Genomic DNA, 16,649 nt, shown 5'->3' on the forward strand with positions numbered 1-16,649 from the left:
GGTATGAAGTAAACTATTTGTGAAAAGTGTCATTACTTCAGCAGATTTTTAATTTTTCCAGGAGAGGTCCATGATCAAAAGGAAAACCAACCATAACAACCCAAATAACTTTCCCTTCTAAAGCCAGCAGCTACGTTTCAACCAATGATAATAGTGGTGTTTTAACAAGAATGATTATGCCTAAAATCAGGCCAGTTATCATGGAGAAGTTTGTGGTTATTAGGTATGTTAAAAATGACTCATGCACATGCTTTTCGATTAATTTTCAGAGTTGGAAGGATATAAATGAGCTGAAAACTGTTCAAGACATCTTTTACCCCTGCTTTGTGGAGTGGAGTTATCTTTGCAGTTTTCAATAACTGTCGAAATTTACCCATAACTGTGGAAATTTACCAATCCTCAGACCATGATTACATATTAATGCAACTGCCTCGGCAATAGCAGGTACTGCTGCTGTCGAAAGCCTTGTCTCATTCATATCAAGTCCTGCTGCTTTAAAAGCCTTGTCTCATTCATATCAAGTCCTGCTGCTTTAAAAGCCTTGTCTCAATCATATCAAGTCCTGCTGCTTTAAAAACCTTGTCTCATTCATATCAAGTCCTGCTGCTTTAAAAGCCTTGTCTCAATCACATCAAGTCCTGCTGCTTTAAAAGCCTTGTCTCATTCATATCAAGTCCTGCTGCTTTAAAACCCTTGTCTCAATCATATCAAGTCCTGCTGCTTTAAAAGCCTTGTCTCATTCATATCAAGTCCTGCTGCTTTAAAAGCCTTGTCTCATTCATATCAAGTCCTGCTGCTTTCAAAAGCATTGAGCCTATCATATCAAGTCGTGCTGCTTTAACAAGCTTTGTCTCAATCAAGTCTTGCTGCTTTCAAAAGCTTTGAGCCTATCATATCAAGCCCTGCTAATTTCAAAATCTTTGAGCCTAATACATCAAGTCCTGCTGTCTTCAAAATCCTTGAACCTATTATACCAAGTCCTACTGATTTAGCAATATCAATGTTTTACAAATATTTTAAAATGAAAGTTAAACTTACTTTAGGAATTTCAAATGTATCATCTTCTTAAAACCTTTCAGCAAAAAAACATGAGATATGTGATCTGATGCAACTTGAGGTTTTTTAAGGTTCTGAGGCCACACTCACAAAAATGTCATTTAAAAAAATTCAATTTGTAAGCAGTCATTTGTGCACACACCATCAATATTCAGAGATGGATTATCAATCTTGTTCTAGGAATTTCCAGCTCCTAATTCACTGAATAGTCTCCAAATCCTTTTAGGGTTGTTTTTTATTTTCATTAATAACTTTCTGATGTATCTTTTTTGTAGTCCAAATATTTTTTAAATGCTTTGTTTCTCCAAATTTTATACTGTTTGCTACTTGAAGCTTTCAAGTAGTCCCTTGCTTTAATATCATCCAATATTGCTAAGGTAATACGGCTTGGTTGATGATCATATTTTATTCTATGCATTTTTAATTGTGTGTTGACTGACTATGTTCAAAAACAAGTCCATCCATGTAACTAACATATCATTTAATCTGAAACAGTGGGTCAGACAACAAGGGAATTAGTCGAGAAATCAATGGAGCTTTATCAGCCTTTGACTGCCCATCCTACATTATTATTAATGCCATTTCTCAGCACAAGATAGGCTATACATGGCTGCCAGTATAACTGTTGGAGGAAGAACCCTGGAAAACCCCAGGAAGAACCACTGACCCATGATAAGCTATTGGCAGGCTTTCTCACATACCAATATTAGCCGAGCCTGAGACTCGAACCCACGCAGACAGAGTTGAGATGGCAGTAATCTGGAATGGTGAATGCTTTAGACCATTCTGCCACTTGGGGCCTCCCACATGAGAGAATACTGACTGATTTATTGTATGGCAGTGCCATTCTTCTCAATTTTTAGCTTTCATTTCCTCATTTATTAAACAAATCTCCACGCTGCTGCCTCCTGTCTCTTTTTTTCTGGCGGGAAATTGTTGCATCATCCAAATGATTACGCGAATCCAATGAAACTAAACTACTCATATGATTATAATTGTTAGTCAGTGAACTCATCAAGACTTTCTGTAAATGGCCCATGCAGACAATGACATCATTTTGTCTCAAGGTTTCAACCTTTCTGAAGGAAAGGCAGAAATGATGGTGATGTGTTGTCTCAATTTATGGATCTAACTGAAGGGAATAATTTATGAAATATTTACATCAGCGATACTTTGGAAATGTATCAAGTTTCCAATGATGGGTTGGCAGGAAAAACTTTGTTATAGCTCTCAGGCAATCAGGACTAACAACCTTTTGTCTTTTGTGTGGGATGTGCTCCATGTGCTTATGAAACCATAGCTAGAGCTGGCCACAAATTCATTGATTATGTTTATATAAAACTGACAGATAAAATGCTGCCAAATATTTGCAACATTCACAACCCACCCCAGATGTATGAAAATCTCAATTCACGAAAGGACAAAGAGAATTTACCCAACCAGCTGATAAATCTGTGCTACTAAAGGAAAACTGCCTTGAAAATGTGAAACTTAACAAGCTGCTATAAATCTCTCCCCCCACTGACATCATTTATCAAATTTCCACTTAGTAATGCCCATCTGTGAACAACAGTTATTGGTACCACTATGGCCAGAATTTAAAACACAGGAAATATCAGATGAGAAAGCTGTATCCATACGATAATAAATTTGCTATAAACGATTTCTTAATCATGAAAGAAGGAACAGTATTGTAAGTTACATATGTTGAATGGTCTGAACATGTAGGAAAGTCTTTACATACAATTCTACCTCAGCGTAACTACATAAACATAGTAGGATGTCTTTCCATACAATTCTACCTCAGTGTAACTACATAAACATAGTAGGATGTCTTTACATACAATTCTACCTCAGTGTAACTACATAAACATAACAGGATGTCTTTACATACAATTCTACCTCAGCATAACTACATAAACATAGTAGGATGTCTTTACATACAATTCTACCTCAGTGTAACTACATAAACATAGTAGAATGTCTTTACATACAATTCTACCTCAGTGTAACTACATAAACATAACAGGATGTCTTTACATACAATTCTACCTCAGCGTAACTAAATAAATAAAGTAGGATGTCTTTACATACAATTCTACCTCAGCGTAACTACATAAACATAGTAGGATGTCTTTACATACAATTCTACCTCAGCATAACTACATAAACATAGCAGTTAGATGAAATATGTGATAAACAAATGAATGATACATCAACAGAATCAGAGAGTTAGATAGATAGAGAGACAGACAGACAGAGTTTATAATCTAGAATGGAGAGTATAGGACAATTACCCCAGTTATAATCTATAAGAGTCTTTGAGAACTTGAGTTGCTCAATGCCAAATTTGAATTTTTTCTGGCACGGAAGAATCTGTAACTCCATGGTAATAGTTCGACCTCCCAGCTCCTTCACTTCCACACAACATGACACACCTGTACATGTGCTATACAGATAACAACTGGTGATGTTCGCTAGGGCCGGTAAGTCCACACTCAGGGCACAAAGTCCTGAAATTTATGTTCACAAATTACTTATCTTTATTCTCAGAATGGATAAGCATTGTTATTTGGGGGGGGGGGGGAGGGTAACCAGAGTTGCCACAGGGAAGAAGCCCACTTGACATCTCTGCTTCTGTGGCAACAGTCTGTGTTTGTTTCAAGCATTGCATCCACAAATAAAATGTTGCTCACAGTTCGCTTCAGAGTTCAACTTTCTTTTCTTTTTTTCCCCAGATTCAGTTCTTTGGTAAGTTTGGTATAAACTGTTCTTTGAATTAAGATCAGGAGGATGGATAAAAGACAAAGGCATTGCTATATGCTGCCAATTTCTTTCTTAAAGAAAGTGAGCATGGGTAGTAACAGTCAGTCAAATCAACCACTGTAGGTCCTCAAGTTATTAGAGCTCTCTATAGGCCTTTGACAATGTGAGTCCAGGATCCTTGGGAGACACGTATAAAAAAAGCAAGGGGTTCTGGTGAAAAGCATTAATTAATGAATATAAAATCATTACATTGAAGCAAAGCTTTGCAATAGCAGATCTTATTATATACTCATTTTTTTCCCTGTTAACTTTATATTGTCAGAATCGTTCAGTATTTTATGATATTGCACTCATGCACACTTCATATTGCCCTCATGTGTGCCCAATAGTATATTAGGAACTACTCTGTAAACAAATCATGTACTCACATAATAGGTGCTTTACATTTTGGTCGGTTAAATTTGTTTCTGAATGAACTAAAGCAGACGTTTCATGGACTACCACATACCAGCTGCTTTGCCACATTCCATGTTAACTTTTATGATACAGACACCTATAGACACCAGACAGGGTTCTTGCAAATAACATGCAAGTGACGAGGCATAAACTGTCTTCTTTAGCTGGTAATAAGAATGGTAAAAAATATACTTACAGTTTTACATCCTGAAGTTCCTCAAAATGTACTTTCTTAGTTCTGTAAATCTAAATTACATGAGCCATATCATGGGTTCTCAAGCTTGATTACACATTTTGAAATTGTATTGTAATTTCGACTATATTCCAAGTGCAATCAAAACCTCCTTACTGCACTCAAAATGAAATAAACATTATATTCCATAGCATTCATTTTGGTAACTGCAATTGAAAGACTTCATATTTTTCCCACATTACAATTTCAAACATTCAATGACAGAACAGAAACACACTTGCAGATGTCAACATGCTGTTGAAATCCAATGTACTTTATGTAGAATTGGCACAGATAAATCCAGTCCATGATCACAAAATTTCATAGAACTGACAAAAATACCAAAATCTATTCATTTCCAATCAAATGGAAATGTTGTTGCAATGCGCATTCATTCACAATATGACTCCAAATTTCAATTTTAAGTAGACCAAAATGCCATTTTCATTTGAAAGTTATGTCTAGTGCATGACTAAGTTCAAATTTATCTGGGTTGAGTTATGTGTGCATTAATAATGCACTTGTGTATTTAGTTTGGAATACAGCATGAATTCAGTTACTTTGTTTCTTGTAGTGTATTTTTGTTTATATAATTATACCTTACGTAGAATAAGAAAATGAGCATATAATTAAAAGGTTACTGCATTTGTATGGGAAAATATGAACATAACTGAATTTACATAAAAATGCAATTAGAGCCATTACATCAACAAATGTAAAAAAAAAAAACAGCTGTAGAGTATTTCTCAGCAAATTGTACTCTTATTTTATTTCATTCAAATAAAAAATTGTGACTACCAGTGATGATGTCATTTCCTTGTAATGTTCAGGAGGTAATTCAGTGCATGTTTCAACATGCCAGCAAAGTTTAAAAACTAGCAACACCTGGCAGTGGCAAGGGGAGGCAATGTATGAGCTAAAGTTATTGCCCTTTGTCTACATGAAATAGACAGGGAAGAATGATTTTTGTCTTTTAGAAGAGCTGGATTCTAGAGGTAGTATGCTTATATTCCTAACAGTAGTGTGATCAGGGAATATATCTGAAGGAGAAAGTTGGAAGTTTCAGCAATGTGAATTCTGTACTAGTTATACACTGACAATTATAAAGATGCCAGAGCTAGATTAGCCCAAGTATAATTATGTAGCAGTTACACCTAGCCAGCCATGGCAGCAGTCTGTGAGCCGCTCTTCAGAAATGCCAACCCATACCAATGTGGTTAGTGTGCCATTCTTATAAATATGCCAACCCATACCAATGTGGTTAGTGTGCCATTCTTCTAAATATGCCAACCCATAACAATGTGGTTAGTGTGCCATTCTTCTAAATATGCCAACCCTTACCAATGCGAAGTAGCTTAAAAAAATTGGAATTTTAACATAATAAGCGGTCCAAGTGGGCATGATATTGCTCATCTGGTTTGCATACCATGACTGCTTCCTTCAGTGTTCATGTCTTGTGTGTCTTGGAATTTCTCCAACATATTGCTTTGTAGATGTAAAATCCTCACTGACAGTTCATTTTAACTACTTTCTTCATCTTTCATGGGTGAATGAGGGTGCTAAGATGATGTGATTTCTGATTGGTCAATATTCCGTTCTTTTTCAATTGTGGCATCATCAACAAAAGAAGCTGTGATTGCTCCAATTTAATTGTTTTTGTGCAACAAGTGCTTAGGAAGGCTTTTAGAAAAAAGAATTAACAATCAGACATCACAAGGGTTTTAGTGATCTAGATGCCAATGTTAGGCTCTTCTTCGCCTGCAATTTTTTGTTGCTGTCTAATTAGAAATTCAGGATGTGATAAATGTGACCCTAAAGGCATATTCTGAGATTAAAAACTGGAATGATTCTGCCAAAATATGAATATCTGGCATCTCTGCATTAATATGTGCAACCTGTTAATGTCTGAATGGGATGTTGGCAGTGTCAGTGATCTGTTAAAGTTCATCCTTAGAAGGTATGTGAGATATATTCATTTGGACACAGTTGAGATTACACACTTGCTAAGCACTCCTGTAGTAAAATGTTCATTTGATTTATTTGAGTTCAATTAGTTTCCTAATAAATGACAATGATTATATCTAGGTTCTCCAGTTTCCCCCATCTTTCCATAACCACCTTATCTCAGCGTCTGACTCATCAAAAGAATATTACATAGTGGGTCTTATAGTTACTGAAATATATGAAATGAGCTCAGTTATATCACATCACAAGCTGATGGCAGCATGTGGCATATTGTATTATTCAACCGAGTTTCATAATAATTGTGTATAATAAACACAATTTCAAGATCCTTTTTGTCACATTATGCTAACATTCATTGACATTATTACATGATGATATTAAGTGTTACATCACAGTACAACATGATTTTGTTGACATAACATTGTGTGACTCAAAATGTTTAGTGGTAGAAGTTGTTAGTACTAATTGTGCAATTAACAGACAATAATTATATTTAAAATGATTACACACCTGTGTTCCAACCCCAAACTGAACTGCTTAGGTAAGGAGCCACTTTTCTCAAACACTGATTGCTCTGCATATATTGTGCTATCCCCAGGGTGGCAAACAGTTTGTCCTGAAGCATGTTAATAACAGGGCTTTGAAGGCTTAGGTCATTCTCAGCTTTAAATCCAGCAAGGGTGAAGTCTGGAAACAAAAAAAAAACAAAAACAATATGGATAGACATTTGGATAAAATATGAAAAATATGTCAACAGAGAACTACTATTACAAATAAATCTAACATATTTATGTTTCTAAATACTGATGAAGACCCACATTTATGGCATTAGCACACAGTCACCAAATCACCGAGAGCTTGATAAGACAAAAAAAAAATATAGTGGTTTTCAATATCCCTTGCGTCTGAAAAATGTTAAAGGTGGGAATCTGTAAATTTACTTCATGTAGAAAGATTAATTTTCTTGATGATTTTGTAAATCTAATTCCACAGAACATTTCCTGAAAGGCATTTTATATCCATGCACTTCTGAGCAGGGTTATTTTCTCCTACCTTCTTGTATGAAAGGTGCATCATAAACACAAGGCACTATGGGAAGTAACGTGTCCTTGAAAACAGGTACATCAAAGGCACAAGTTGGAGCTGAAGCCTCGAGACACACAGCCACATTCAAGGTCATCCTGTAGTAGCCATTGGAACTATAATCCTGCAAGATGAATCTGCAAAAAAAATGTTCATGCTTTGCTTAATCAAACATTTTTTACTCCCTAATAAACTAGCATTCTTCCATATTGAAAGTTACACAGCACAGAGATTATCCCAGAGTCCAGCTACAGAGGTCAATATTTTAAAGCTTGCCAGTATAACATTACCTTCTGATAATGCAGGTATGGTCATTGTTCAAATTAAATTAGTCACATTATATCATTGACATGTAATTTATTTAACTTTTAGTCTTTGGCACATATCAACCTATTATAATGTAACTTCACAACAATAAAAACTATATTTTAAAGAAATCAATATTTTTAACCTTTTCCTTTTCTACACATTTTACATAATTTTAACATATTTATATTTTATCTTTTACCTTGTACTTCATATATACATTTATCTGGAAAGCTTTATCTTTTAAAATTTTCAATTTTTTTAAATATATATTTGTATCTTTAGAAGTTAATTTTTAATTGGCACCATATATGCCAGTACAAGGTACAATGTTATTATACAGTGTTATTATAGCTTACCTTGACACGTGGTTCCCTCCCTTAAAAAGTGGATCACCTTTTTGGCTTCAATGTATTGTTATGTATATATTTTTTTTTGTAACTCCTGGTACATGATTTTATTTAATTTTTACTATATTCATGGCTGTAATGTGTACAGAATATATTTAGTCTAGCCTGGCCTATGTGACTTGAGTATAATATTGCATGGGATTTATAAATAGACGTTTACATATGTGTTGACAATTGGTAATAATAATCTTAATAATAAGACTTAAAATGGGACCCATGGCATAGTTTCTCAGTGACTGCTGAAATATTGATGTTTCCAAAATAATTATGCAGAAGTAAAGTTGTAATATATGGTGCATATAAGCCATCAAATTGACATTCCAATTTTTGGAGTCATTCACACTTATTGTGTTCCTGTTGGAAGTCTGCAAATGTATTTAATGTTGAAGTTGGATATTTTTGGATAGGAAAAACATTTGTTTGGATAGTTCAGTGGAAATAAAAAGTGCTCATTATTTGGACTATATTATTATTCTGAAACAGTTATAAATTATTCATTAGAATTCTGGACCATGCCATCTTGACATCTCATGGTTCTTGGAGGACCCCTACATTTCCGGTACTGAAGTTCAAAAGTAAATTTTCATTAGATTAGGACTTTCACAGATTAGTTTGGACTTAATTCAAAATACTGTTAAGTTCCTCTCACATTTTTTCATTTATAACTTTGAAATTAAATTGTTTTTGTTTTAAAAAACTTATTGGTTTTGACTCTTTTCTGTTACTGAAGTCTGTGACCATAGAGTCATAACAGTATGATGTAATTTTGTTGCTAATTACTATAAAACAAACCCTGATTTTTACACATTTCTATTTGTAAGAAATGAAAACTATGGATCAGTTGTTTGGTTTTAACACATTAGCACACTAAAGGTCATCAGGTGCTTAAACTGTTGATATAGAGAGTTCTTGCGTGAAGTCGACAAGAATATCAGTAGCCATCTTGGTAGACATCTTATATACTGACAGCATGTACATTAAGCCAGTAAGAATAAACACAGTGCCTTCCTGCTATGCAGTATTTAATTGTACAAATAGACACGACAGAGATAAAAGGTGATTTTATAAATTGCCTAAGTTGACAGAGCATCAAGGGGATAAAACTAAGAAACTTTCTGAACAAAGACTAAATAAATGACTTGCTAATTTTGCAAGGGTTGATCTCAAACCAACAAACTACGATCTTATAAGAGTTTGCTCAGACCATTTTATCACTGGTTATTATAAATCAAAATGTCAAATTCTACATGCATCTTATTAGCTTCAATTCAGTAACTGATCAGGAAAAATACATTATTCTCTCATGTCATTTGTTTAGGCTAGAATAAACAGTAACTCAAGAAAGAGTGAAAACAACAAGCTTTGAAAAATATACAATAATTTATATCCCTGGAAAAATTCTGTAAAAATGAAAAAATATCAACTTGCGGTTTTATAGAATCAAGTAAAAAAATAATCCAAGAATAATCCAATTAAATTTTAGTAGTCTTAATAACAAAATGTTTTACTAATTTCACATTTGAATCCTGACGAAGAATTCAAGATGGAGGACAATGACATAAGCTGCAATCCATAGCACTGAAATCTACATTTCCTTGTAGAAACAAGAATTATCACTCCGGTTTCTGATAGATGAATACATTTTTATATAAAAAACAGTTTCTGTTCCACAATATTACATGAACACATGTATTTTTAAGAAAAATAATGGAATTAATCCTTCTGAATCCAAGCAATTTGAAATAACTCCAAAACAAGTAATCTGAAATAACTCCAAACAGCAAAACATACAACTAACAGTTTAACAGCCCAGCTTCTACTGAGACTTATTCTACAAAACATGGGTTATATGGTCTTTCAAAACGTAAACATGGGGTCATGTGATCATTTCTGGAAAGTTCTAGAAGCAAGTACTTGTTACAGATCACGTTTACCCAGTGTGACCCTGATGAAAACCAATCAGTATTACTCTAAAAAATAAAAATTAATAAAGACGAAGTCCCATCTTGACCTTGGAAACAAGTTTTGTTTTACTCTATAAAAATGAGAGAATTGTTATACCATTAAGAACTTGAATTGAATATTGTGGGTTTCACAGCTTTATAATCTCTATACAGTTATTATCAACAGCAAAAGTAATTTTATAAAAATATGTACAATATCTGAATGCAATGTGAGCTAACTTACTGAATCCTAATAATTCCTTGCAAGTAATACTGGTGTATCTTGTTGAAGCCAAAGTCCATTAGGGGCACAGTATATGTCAGCTTTTCCAGGGAGATGGTTAGTTCTGCTTTACAGAAATTTATGTCAACTGCAGCATAGAGGGAGCTGGAGATATCTTCCACATTAAAACAGCATTTGGCTGCAGTACAGTAACTTGGTATTGTACAACTCAAAGGAGATGAACTTATATCTGGCAGCTCAATTGGAAGAGAACATTCTGAAATTCACAATGTACATACATGTATAATGTTTTAGTGGACAAGCAAACAGAAATAATACGACTGTTTAAAAGATCATTAATTATACAGTCTTAAACTGAAAATACTTAATACATGTAGAAGTGAAAATTATCAAATCCATGCTTTTCAAAAAAGTCGTTGGGCATGGTGCTATATCTGCTCGACTGTCAGAATCTGTGTACATGCCAGAGTAATGTTATGCAACTCCTTCTATACCATTTAAGATAATGACTTCAAACTATGGGAATATAATCGGGTGTGGATGGTAGATGTGCGCTATGGATTTGTCATTTGGATCCATCAAAAAGTAGTAGTAGTACACAAGCATTGCTGGGTGATTAGGAGTCATTTGTTGGGGTGCAAGAGTAATGAGAAATGAGAAAAAGTGGTAATAATTTTGCTTTTTTGCAGACTTCCAATCATACATCCAACATCTCTAGCAATTGCTAGAGTCCATCTCATTTACGACTCACAGCCAGCACCTGCTGAACTCATACAAGGAAGGCAACATTTCCTAAATTTAAAAGAAAGGATCAAGTAAGATTTTATCTCATATGTTAAAAGTTATATATTTGTTAACTTTTGGAATAAAAGATATGGACATGCTTTATTAGGCACTGATGCTCTGTCATGAAAGGTTTAAAAGTGTATAAGCTAAGGCTTGTCTTGAGAAATGATCTGTGATTGTACTTTTCCGTACTGTACTTGATGATGCTATTTTGTATTTCATATATTTCTTGGGAAAATATATATCAGGCAAACAATTCTCAATAATTTTTTTATGTCACACATCTCCAGAAACTTGTTTACAACAGGCGAGTATGATTTTTCTGAATTAAATGAAGAAAAAATGAATTTGCAAAACATATTACTCCCATTAAACAGGCCAACACATCATTCTAAGTAAATCATTAAACCAAACATAATTTTAGCAAATATACTGTGGATATGCTACATTCAGAAATTTTTGCAGATATATGAACCAAAGGACTGACAGTAATTACTACATTTTCTGTTTGTTTTTGGACATGGTACATTTTTTAACACAAATATTGTTTGCCAAAATAATTTTTTCATGCCCTGTAATTTTCAGACATTTTAAAAGAAATAATTGTATTTATGCATGTACGTTTTCCTTGACACATTTAGAATTAAATTTAATTAGAGCAATGGCTGTTCCAGTGAAACATACCTAGGACCCAGGGAAGGCACTTTTGATGTGTCATACTCAACCATAGATGCAATTTAGAATATTCTTATCATTTTAATAAGAACTGTATGAAATCAAAGTACCCTGGCATATATTTTTTAAAAACTGTCTTCTCTGGGTACCATGTATGTTTAAATGGAACAGCCCTAATAGCTTATTTAAACAAACAAAAAAAATTAAAACGAACAGAATCATTATTTTTATGTCTTATTTCTATGAATCAGTACTGGAATGTAATTAAATTTTGTAATTAGTCTAAATGTTTCATTACCAGACCTCACAAACTTGAACCAGGATCAGTTGGTTCATTAGTAATATTCAGCACTGACATTGTGCTTTCCCACCTGCTACAATATACACTATCTGGACAGTTATAAATCAATGTTCATCCTGTCATAAATATTTTCACTTTGTGAAATTCAAATGACTCTTAGGTGAATCTGAGGTGTGTGTGTGTGTGTATATATATATATATATATACACACACAATACAAAATAATACTATCATATAGGTTAGAGAATTTTGAATTCATACTTTGCCGAGATTCAAACCCAGGTCCATGGGTAAACAGCACCCATTGCATTGCCTGCACACATTAGTCCAAATTCCATCACAACTAAGCAAACAAAATATGAGTCAGTATGACATGCACGAATTATTTCTCATCTCATCTATCTACAGTCATTCTGGATTCCTATGAAAAATACCATGGTAAATATACACCAGACAGAATGGAAACTGCTTTCCGTTCTGTCTGGTTTTATAATTCTCTCTCTCTCTCTCTCTCTCTATATATATATATGCAAATTTCCTGGAGAGTATAACAGGATATTAAAACATGGTGGATGTTTTGCTTCATTCGTTTAGTTATGTTGCAAAATATACTTCCATTTTCTAATCAACTGAAATAAATCTGAAGAACCTCAGCAATTAATTTCAGATTTCATTCATTAATGTATCTGTTAAGTGTGATTATTTAAGGGTTAGTCTAATACAGTATGTGTGGTTTTGATTTTCAAGGTGTGCATTACATTGGTACCATTTTCATTTATGACCAACAAAACATCAAAAAAAGTCTTCTGGTGAAAACACAATGTTGATATGACCATCTATTCAGGAGTGGTAACAACTGCAAGCATTTCAAGAGGGCTGCTGTGAAAACAAAAAGTTGATGTGACTTTCTATTTATGAAGAGCAGAGGTAACTATTTTCAATATGGCTGCTGGGACGGCCACATTGGATAATAGATCTGCACCATTTCCATTTAGAACAATTTGTCATCACAAGAAGTAATTAAATTTCAACATCTGTTCAAAAGAAGCATCTAGAACAAGATTTTCTTGATGGATACCAAAGCATCCATACCAAATGTCTGAATGACACAATTTTCTTTAGAACTAATTGCATAACACAATAAGTCTTTCAGTGAAAAATCCAAGTTGATATGCTGTCAATTCAGGAAAAGTAGGAGTTTCAAGGTTGGAGGTCTGATCAGTACCATTGTCAACAGGACCAACTAGACATCATAATAAAGATTTATTGAAAACCCCATGTCAATATGAAAATCTGTTAATGAGAAGTACCCATGACATTTGACACCAATATCATTTATGACCTACCCGATACCATAAGAAGTCTGTCAGTAAAAAACTAATAGCGTAAGTAAATCCAGAAGTAGCTAATAAAAAGATTTTCAAGATGGTCAGCATAGTGGCCATATGGTACATCCGATTGTTATCATTTTTATATAAAGAGACAAGCTAGAAGACTTTTCATGAAAACCTTATGCTACCTGATACCCATCCATTTAAAAGAGGTAGTGATAATATGAAAAGTAAAGCTTAAACTGATAAGGCCACCTTTATTCCACCCCAAGCTGGTAGCATTACAGGGGCTATCTAATACATAAGGTGCAACTCCCAGATACTGCATCAAATAGGTCACATCAAGATTGGTCAGCTGCCCTCGGGTTACTCTATTCTCTGTCAGCCAGGTTGTCAGTGAAATGCCTGAAATTAAAAAATGTACTTAATAGTCATAAACTTCAAAAGAGGAAGTAAATGTGCTGAGAAGAAAAATGATTGGCTGGACACACAAGAATTCTGCACTACTCTTGATTGTTTCTGATTTCCACATGATATTCTCTAAAATTCCAATTTCTTTTCTAGCTGTTTTATTTTTGTGGATGCTAATATATTTCTTTGTTTAAATATGATTCTTATGTTCAGAGTAATGTAAAGACATAGGATTTATTTGTTACTTTCTTAAACATTGTGACTTTTCTTTTTGATTTTTTTTTAGCATGATACATGCATGTAGATTGGCAGACAGTTGAGGACCTCAAGGGAGACAAGAAACATTCATGCTCTAACTGAGGTACCCTCATTACCTAAAGATATCTATTATTATTATTATTATTATACCCCTCTCCATAATGTTCCAAGGGCACTATAACAAAAGATACATGAATGTAGAGATATAATGCTACATACTGCTATTGATGAATGTGCTGTTGACAGTGCAAGGAAGCTTATTCAGCAGGGCATTCTGGAAGATTGGTGTTGTCATGGTGCAGTTGGCCTGGTAATCCAAACACACACTGACCTTCAGGCTCACCATGTACTGTCTTGTAGCTGCCAGGTCAAGGATGTTGAATCTGAAATATTTATTCACAGTCCAATAAGGTGCCTTCACATCATGGTTGAGTAGAAATGTAAACCAATTTCAGCAAATTGACCAGTTATTACCAATTCACAATTTTTCATGGAGTGTCAAATTTCTTGTCTGAATTATAACCTTCTCACAAAACTTGGATGCTTAATAAACAATGAGCTGTGGAAAAATTAGAATACTGTGTCTGTCCAAGAATTTAAACACAAAAAATCCACTTTTCACCCAATAACAAAATTGTATACCAATGACAATAAATTAATTCTGGTTATATGAACTTGTACCATATTTATGAAATCATACATATACAGCATCAAAAATCTTTCTCTTCACAGATATATGCATACACACATAATGAATGAATAGTAGTCACAAAGGCACACACACACACACACAATGAATGAATAGTAGGTCACACTGACCTATACATGATTTGCTTTTCAAAGATGTGATAAGTCTAATCAATGGAAAGAAAAAAAAAAGAAAGAATCAGATACATGTTAAAGTAACTGGAAATTATGGAATACATACGAAATCCTCAACATTATTACATGCTTATTTTATTGTCGGTTAACTTGGCATTGTCAAAATCATTCAATATTTTACAATACTGAACTTGTGTGCAACTTCATATTGTGCTCATAAAGAAACTACTTTCTATTGTAAACAAACAATGGATGCAGATTCAAGCACTTTTGATTTGTAAGCAAATCATGTACACTGAAGTATTAGGCGGTTCCTGTTTTGGTTTATTAAATTTGTTTCTGAATAAACTAAAGCATATGTTTCATGGACTGCCACAAAGCAGCTGCTTTGCCACATTCCACGTTTACTTCTGATACAATGTTTCGGATTTAGGCAGGTGATAGATGCCAGATTTCATAAAATTACTGGGTTCCTACAATAAACATGCAAGTGATAAGGCAAAAACTGTCTTCTTTAGACAGCAATAAAAATGGCCAAAAATATACTTACTATTTTACATCCGGAAATTTCCTCAAAATGTATTTTCATAGTTCTACAAATCCAAATAACATGAACCATGTCATGGGTTCTCAAGCTTGATTACATATTTCAAAATTGTATTGTAATTTCGACTATATTCCAAGTGCAATTAAATCCTCCTTACTACATTAAAAAAGAAATAAACATTATATTCCAAAGTGTCTTTTTGATAATTGCAATTAAAAGACTTCATATATTTCCCACATTATGATTTTAACATCCAATGACAGAACAGAAACACACTTGCTGATGTCAACATGCTGCTCCGTCGCTGCTGAAATCCAATGTACTTCATGTAGAATTGGTATAGATAAAACCAGTGCATAATCACAAAATTTCTTAGAAACGACAAAACTAGAAAAATCTATTCATTCCAAATCAAAAGGAAAACTTGTTGCAATGCACCTTCATTCACAATATGACTCCAAATTTTAATTTTAAGTAGACCAAAATGTCATTTTCTTTCGAAAGATACGTCTAGCGTGTGACTAATTCAAATTTATCTGGGCAGAATTATGTGCGCATTATAATATTGTTGCTGTGTAATAATGAATTTGCATTAGGTAGAATAAGTAAAAGAGCATATAATGAAATGGCTACTGCATTTGTTTGGGAAAATATGAACTCGTTTTGTCAGATGAATATACTGCACTCCCAAGGTCATGCAGTATTTCCATCTGAAAAACTCATTCATATTTTCCCATACAAATGCAGTAACCTATAAATACAACATATGCATGATACATACTCCATCTTGACTAGTCCTTCCAAATCAAGAGTCTTCATTACTCCTAAAAATGAAAAGAAAAATTTAAAGGACAATACATACCAATTATAAATTTAGGTGAACTTAAAATATTTGCAATGTAAGCAGGATAAAGGGCCCATGTCTTTACCATATGCTTAGTACAGCCAAAAATAGATGAAAACAAGGTTTTGGGAGAGCCCCGAATTCTGGGACCATAATTCCTTAAATAAACAATGATGTGGAATACGGGAATGCAACTCATTCAAGGTATCTCAA

General features: G+C 33.8%; 1 protein-coding gene across 1 annotated transcript in view; it reads right to left on the reverse strand.

Moving 5' to 3' along the window:
- LOC149782244 (uncharacterized) overlaps positions 1-16,649 on the reverse strand; it is a 577,549-nt gene that overhangs the window by 275,746 nt on the left and 285,154 nt on the right. The window contains exons 107-112 of the mRNA XM_089935097.1: positions 14,443-14,606; positions 13,810-13,959; positions 10,462-10,717; positions 7,529-7,695; positions 6,986-7,162; positions 3,354-3,569 (exon numbers count right to left, since the gene is read on the reverse strand). Coding sequence (XP_089791223.1) covers positions 3,354-3,569; positions 6,986-7,162; positions 7,529-7,695; positions 10,462-10,717; positions 13,810-13,959; positions 14,443-14,606 — 1,130 coding nt within the window. The remainder of the gene's footprint in view (positions 1-3,353; positions 3,570-6,985; positions 7,163-7,528; positions 7,696-10,461; positions 10,718-13,809; positions 13,960-14,442; positions 14,607-16,649) is intronic.

The sequence above is a fragment of the Sinohyriopsis cumingii genome, chromosome 15 (genome assembly GCF_028554795.1).
Source record: "Sinohyriopsis cumingii isolate HCF-2022 chromosome 15, ASM2855479v2, whole genome shotgun sequence".
In the NCBI taxonomy this organism is placed as follows: domain Eukaryota; kingdom Metazoa; phylum Mollusca; class Bivalvia; order Unionida; family Unionidae; genus Sinohyriopsis; species Sinohyriopsis cumingii.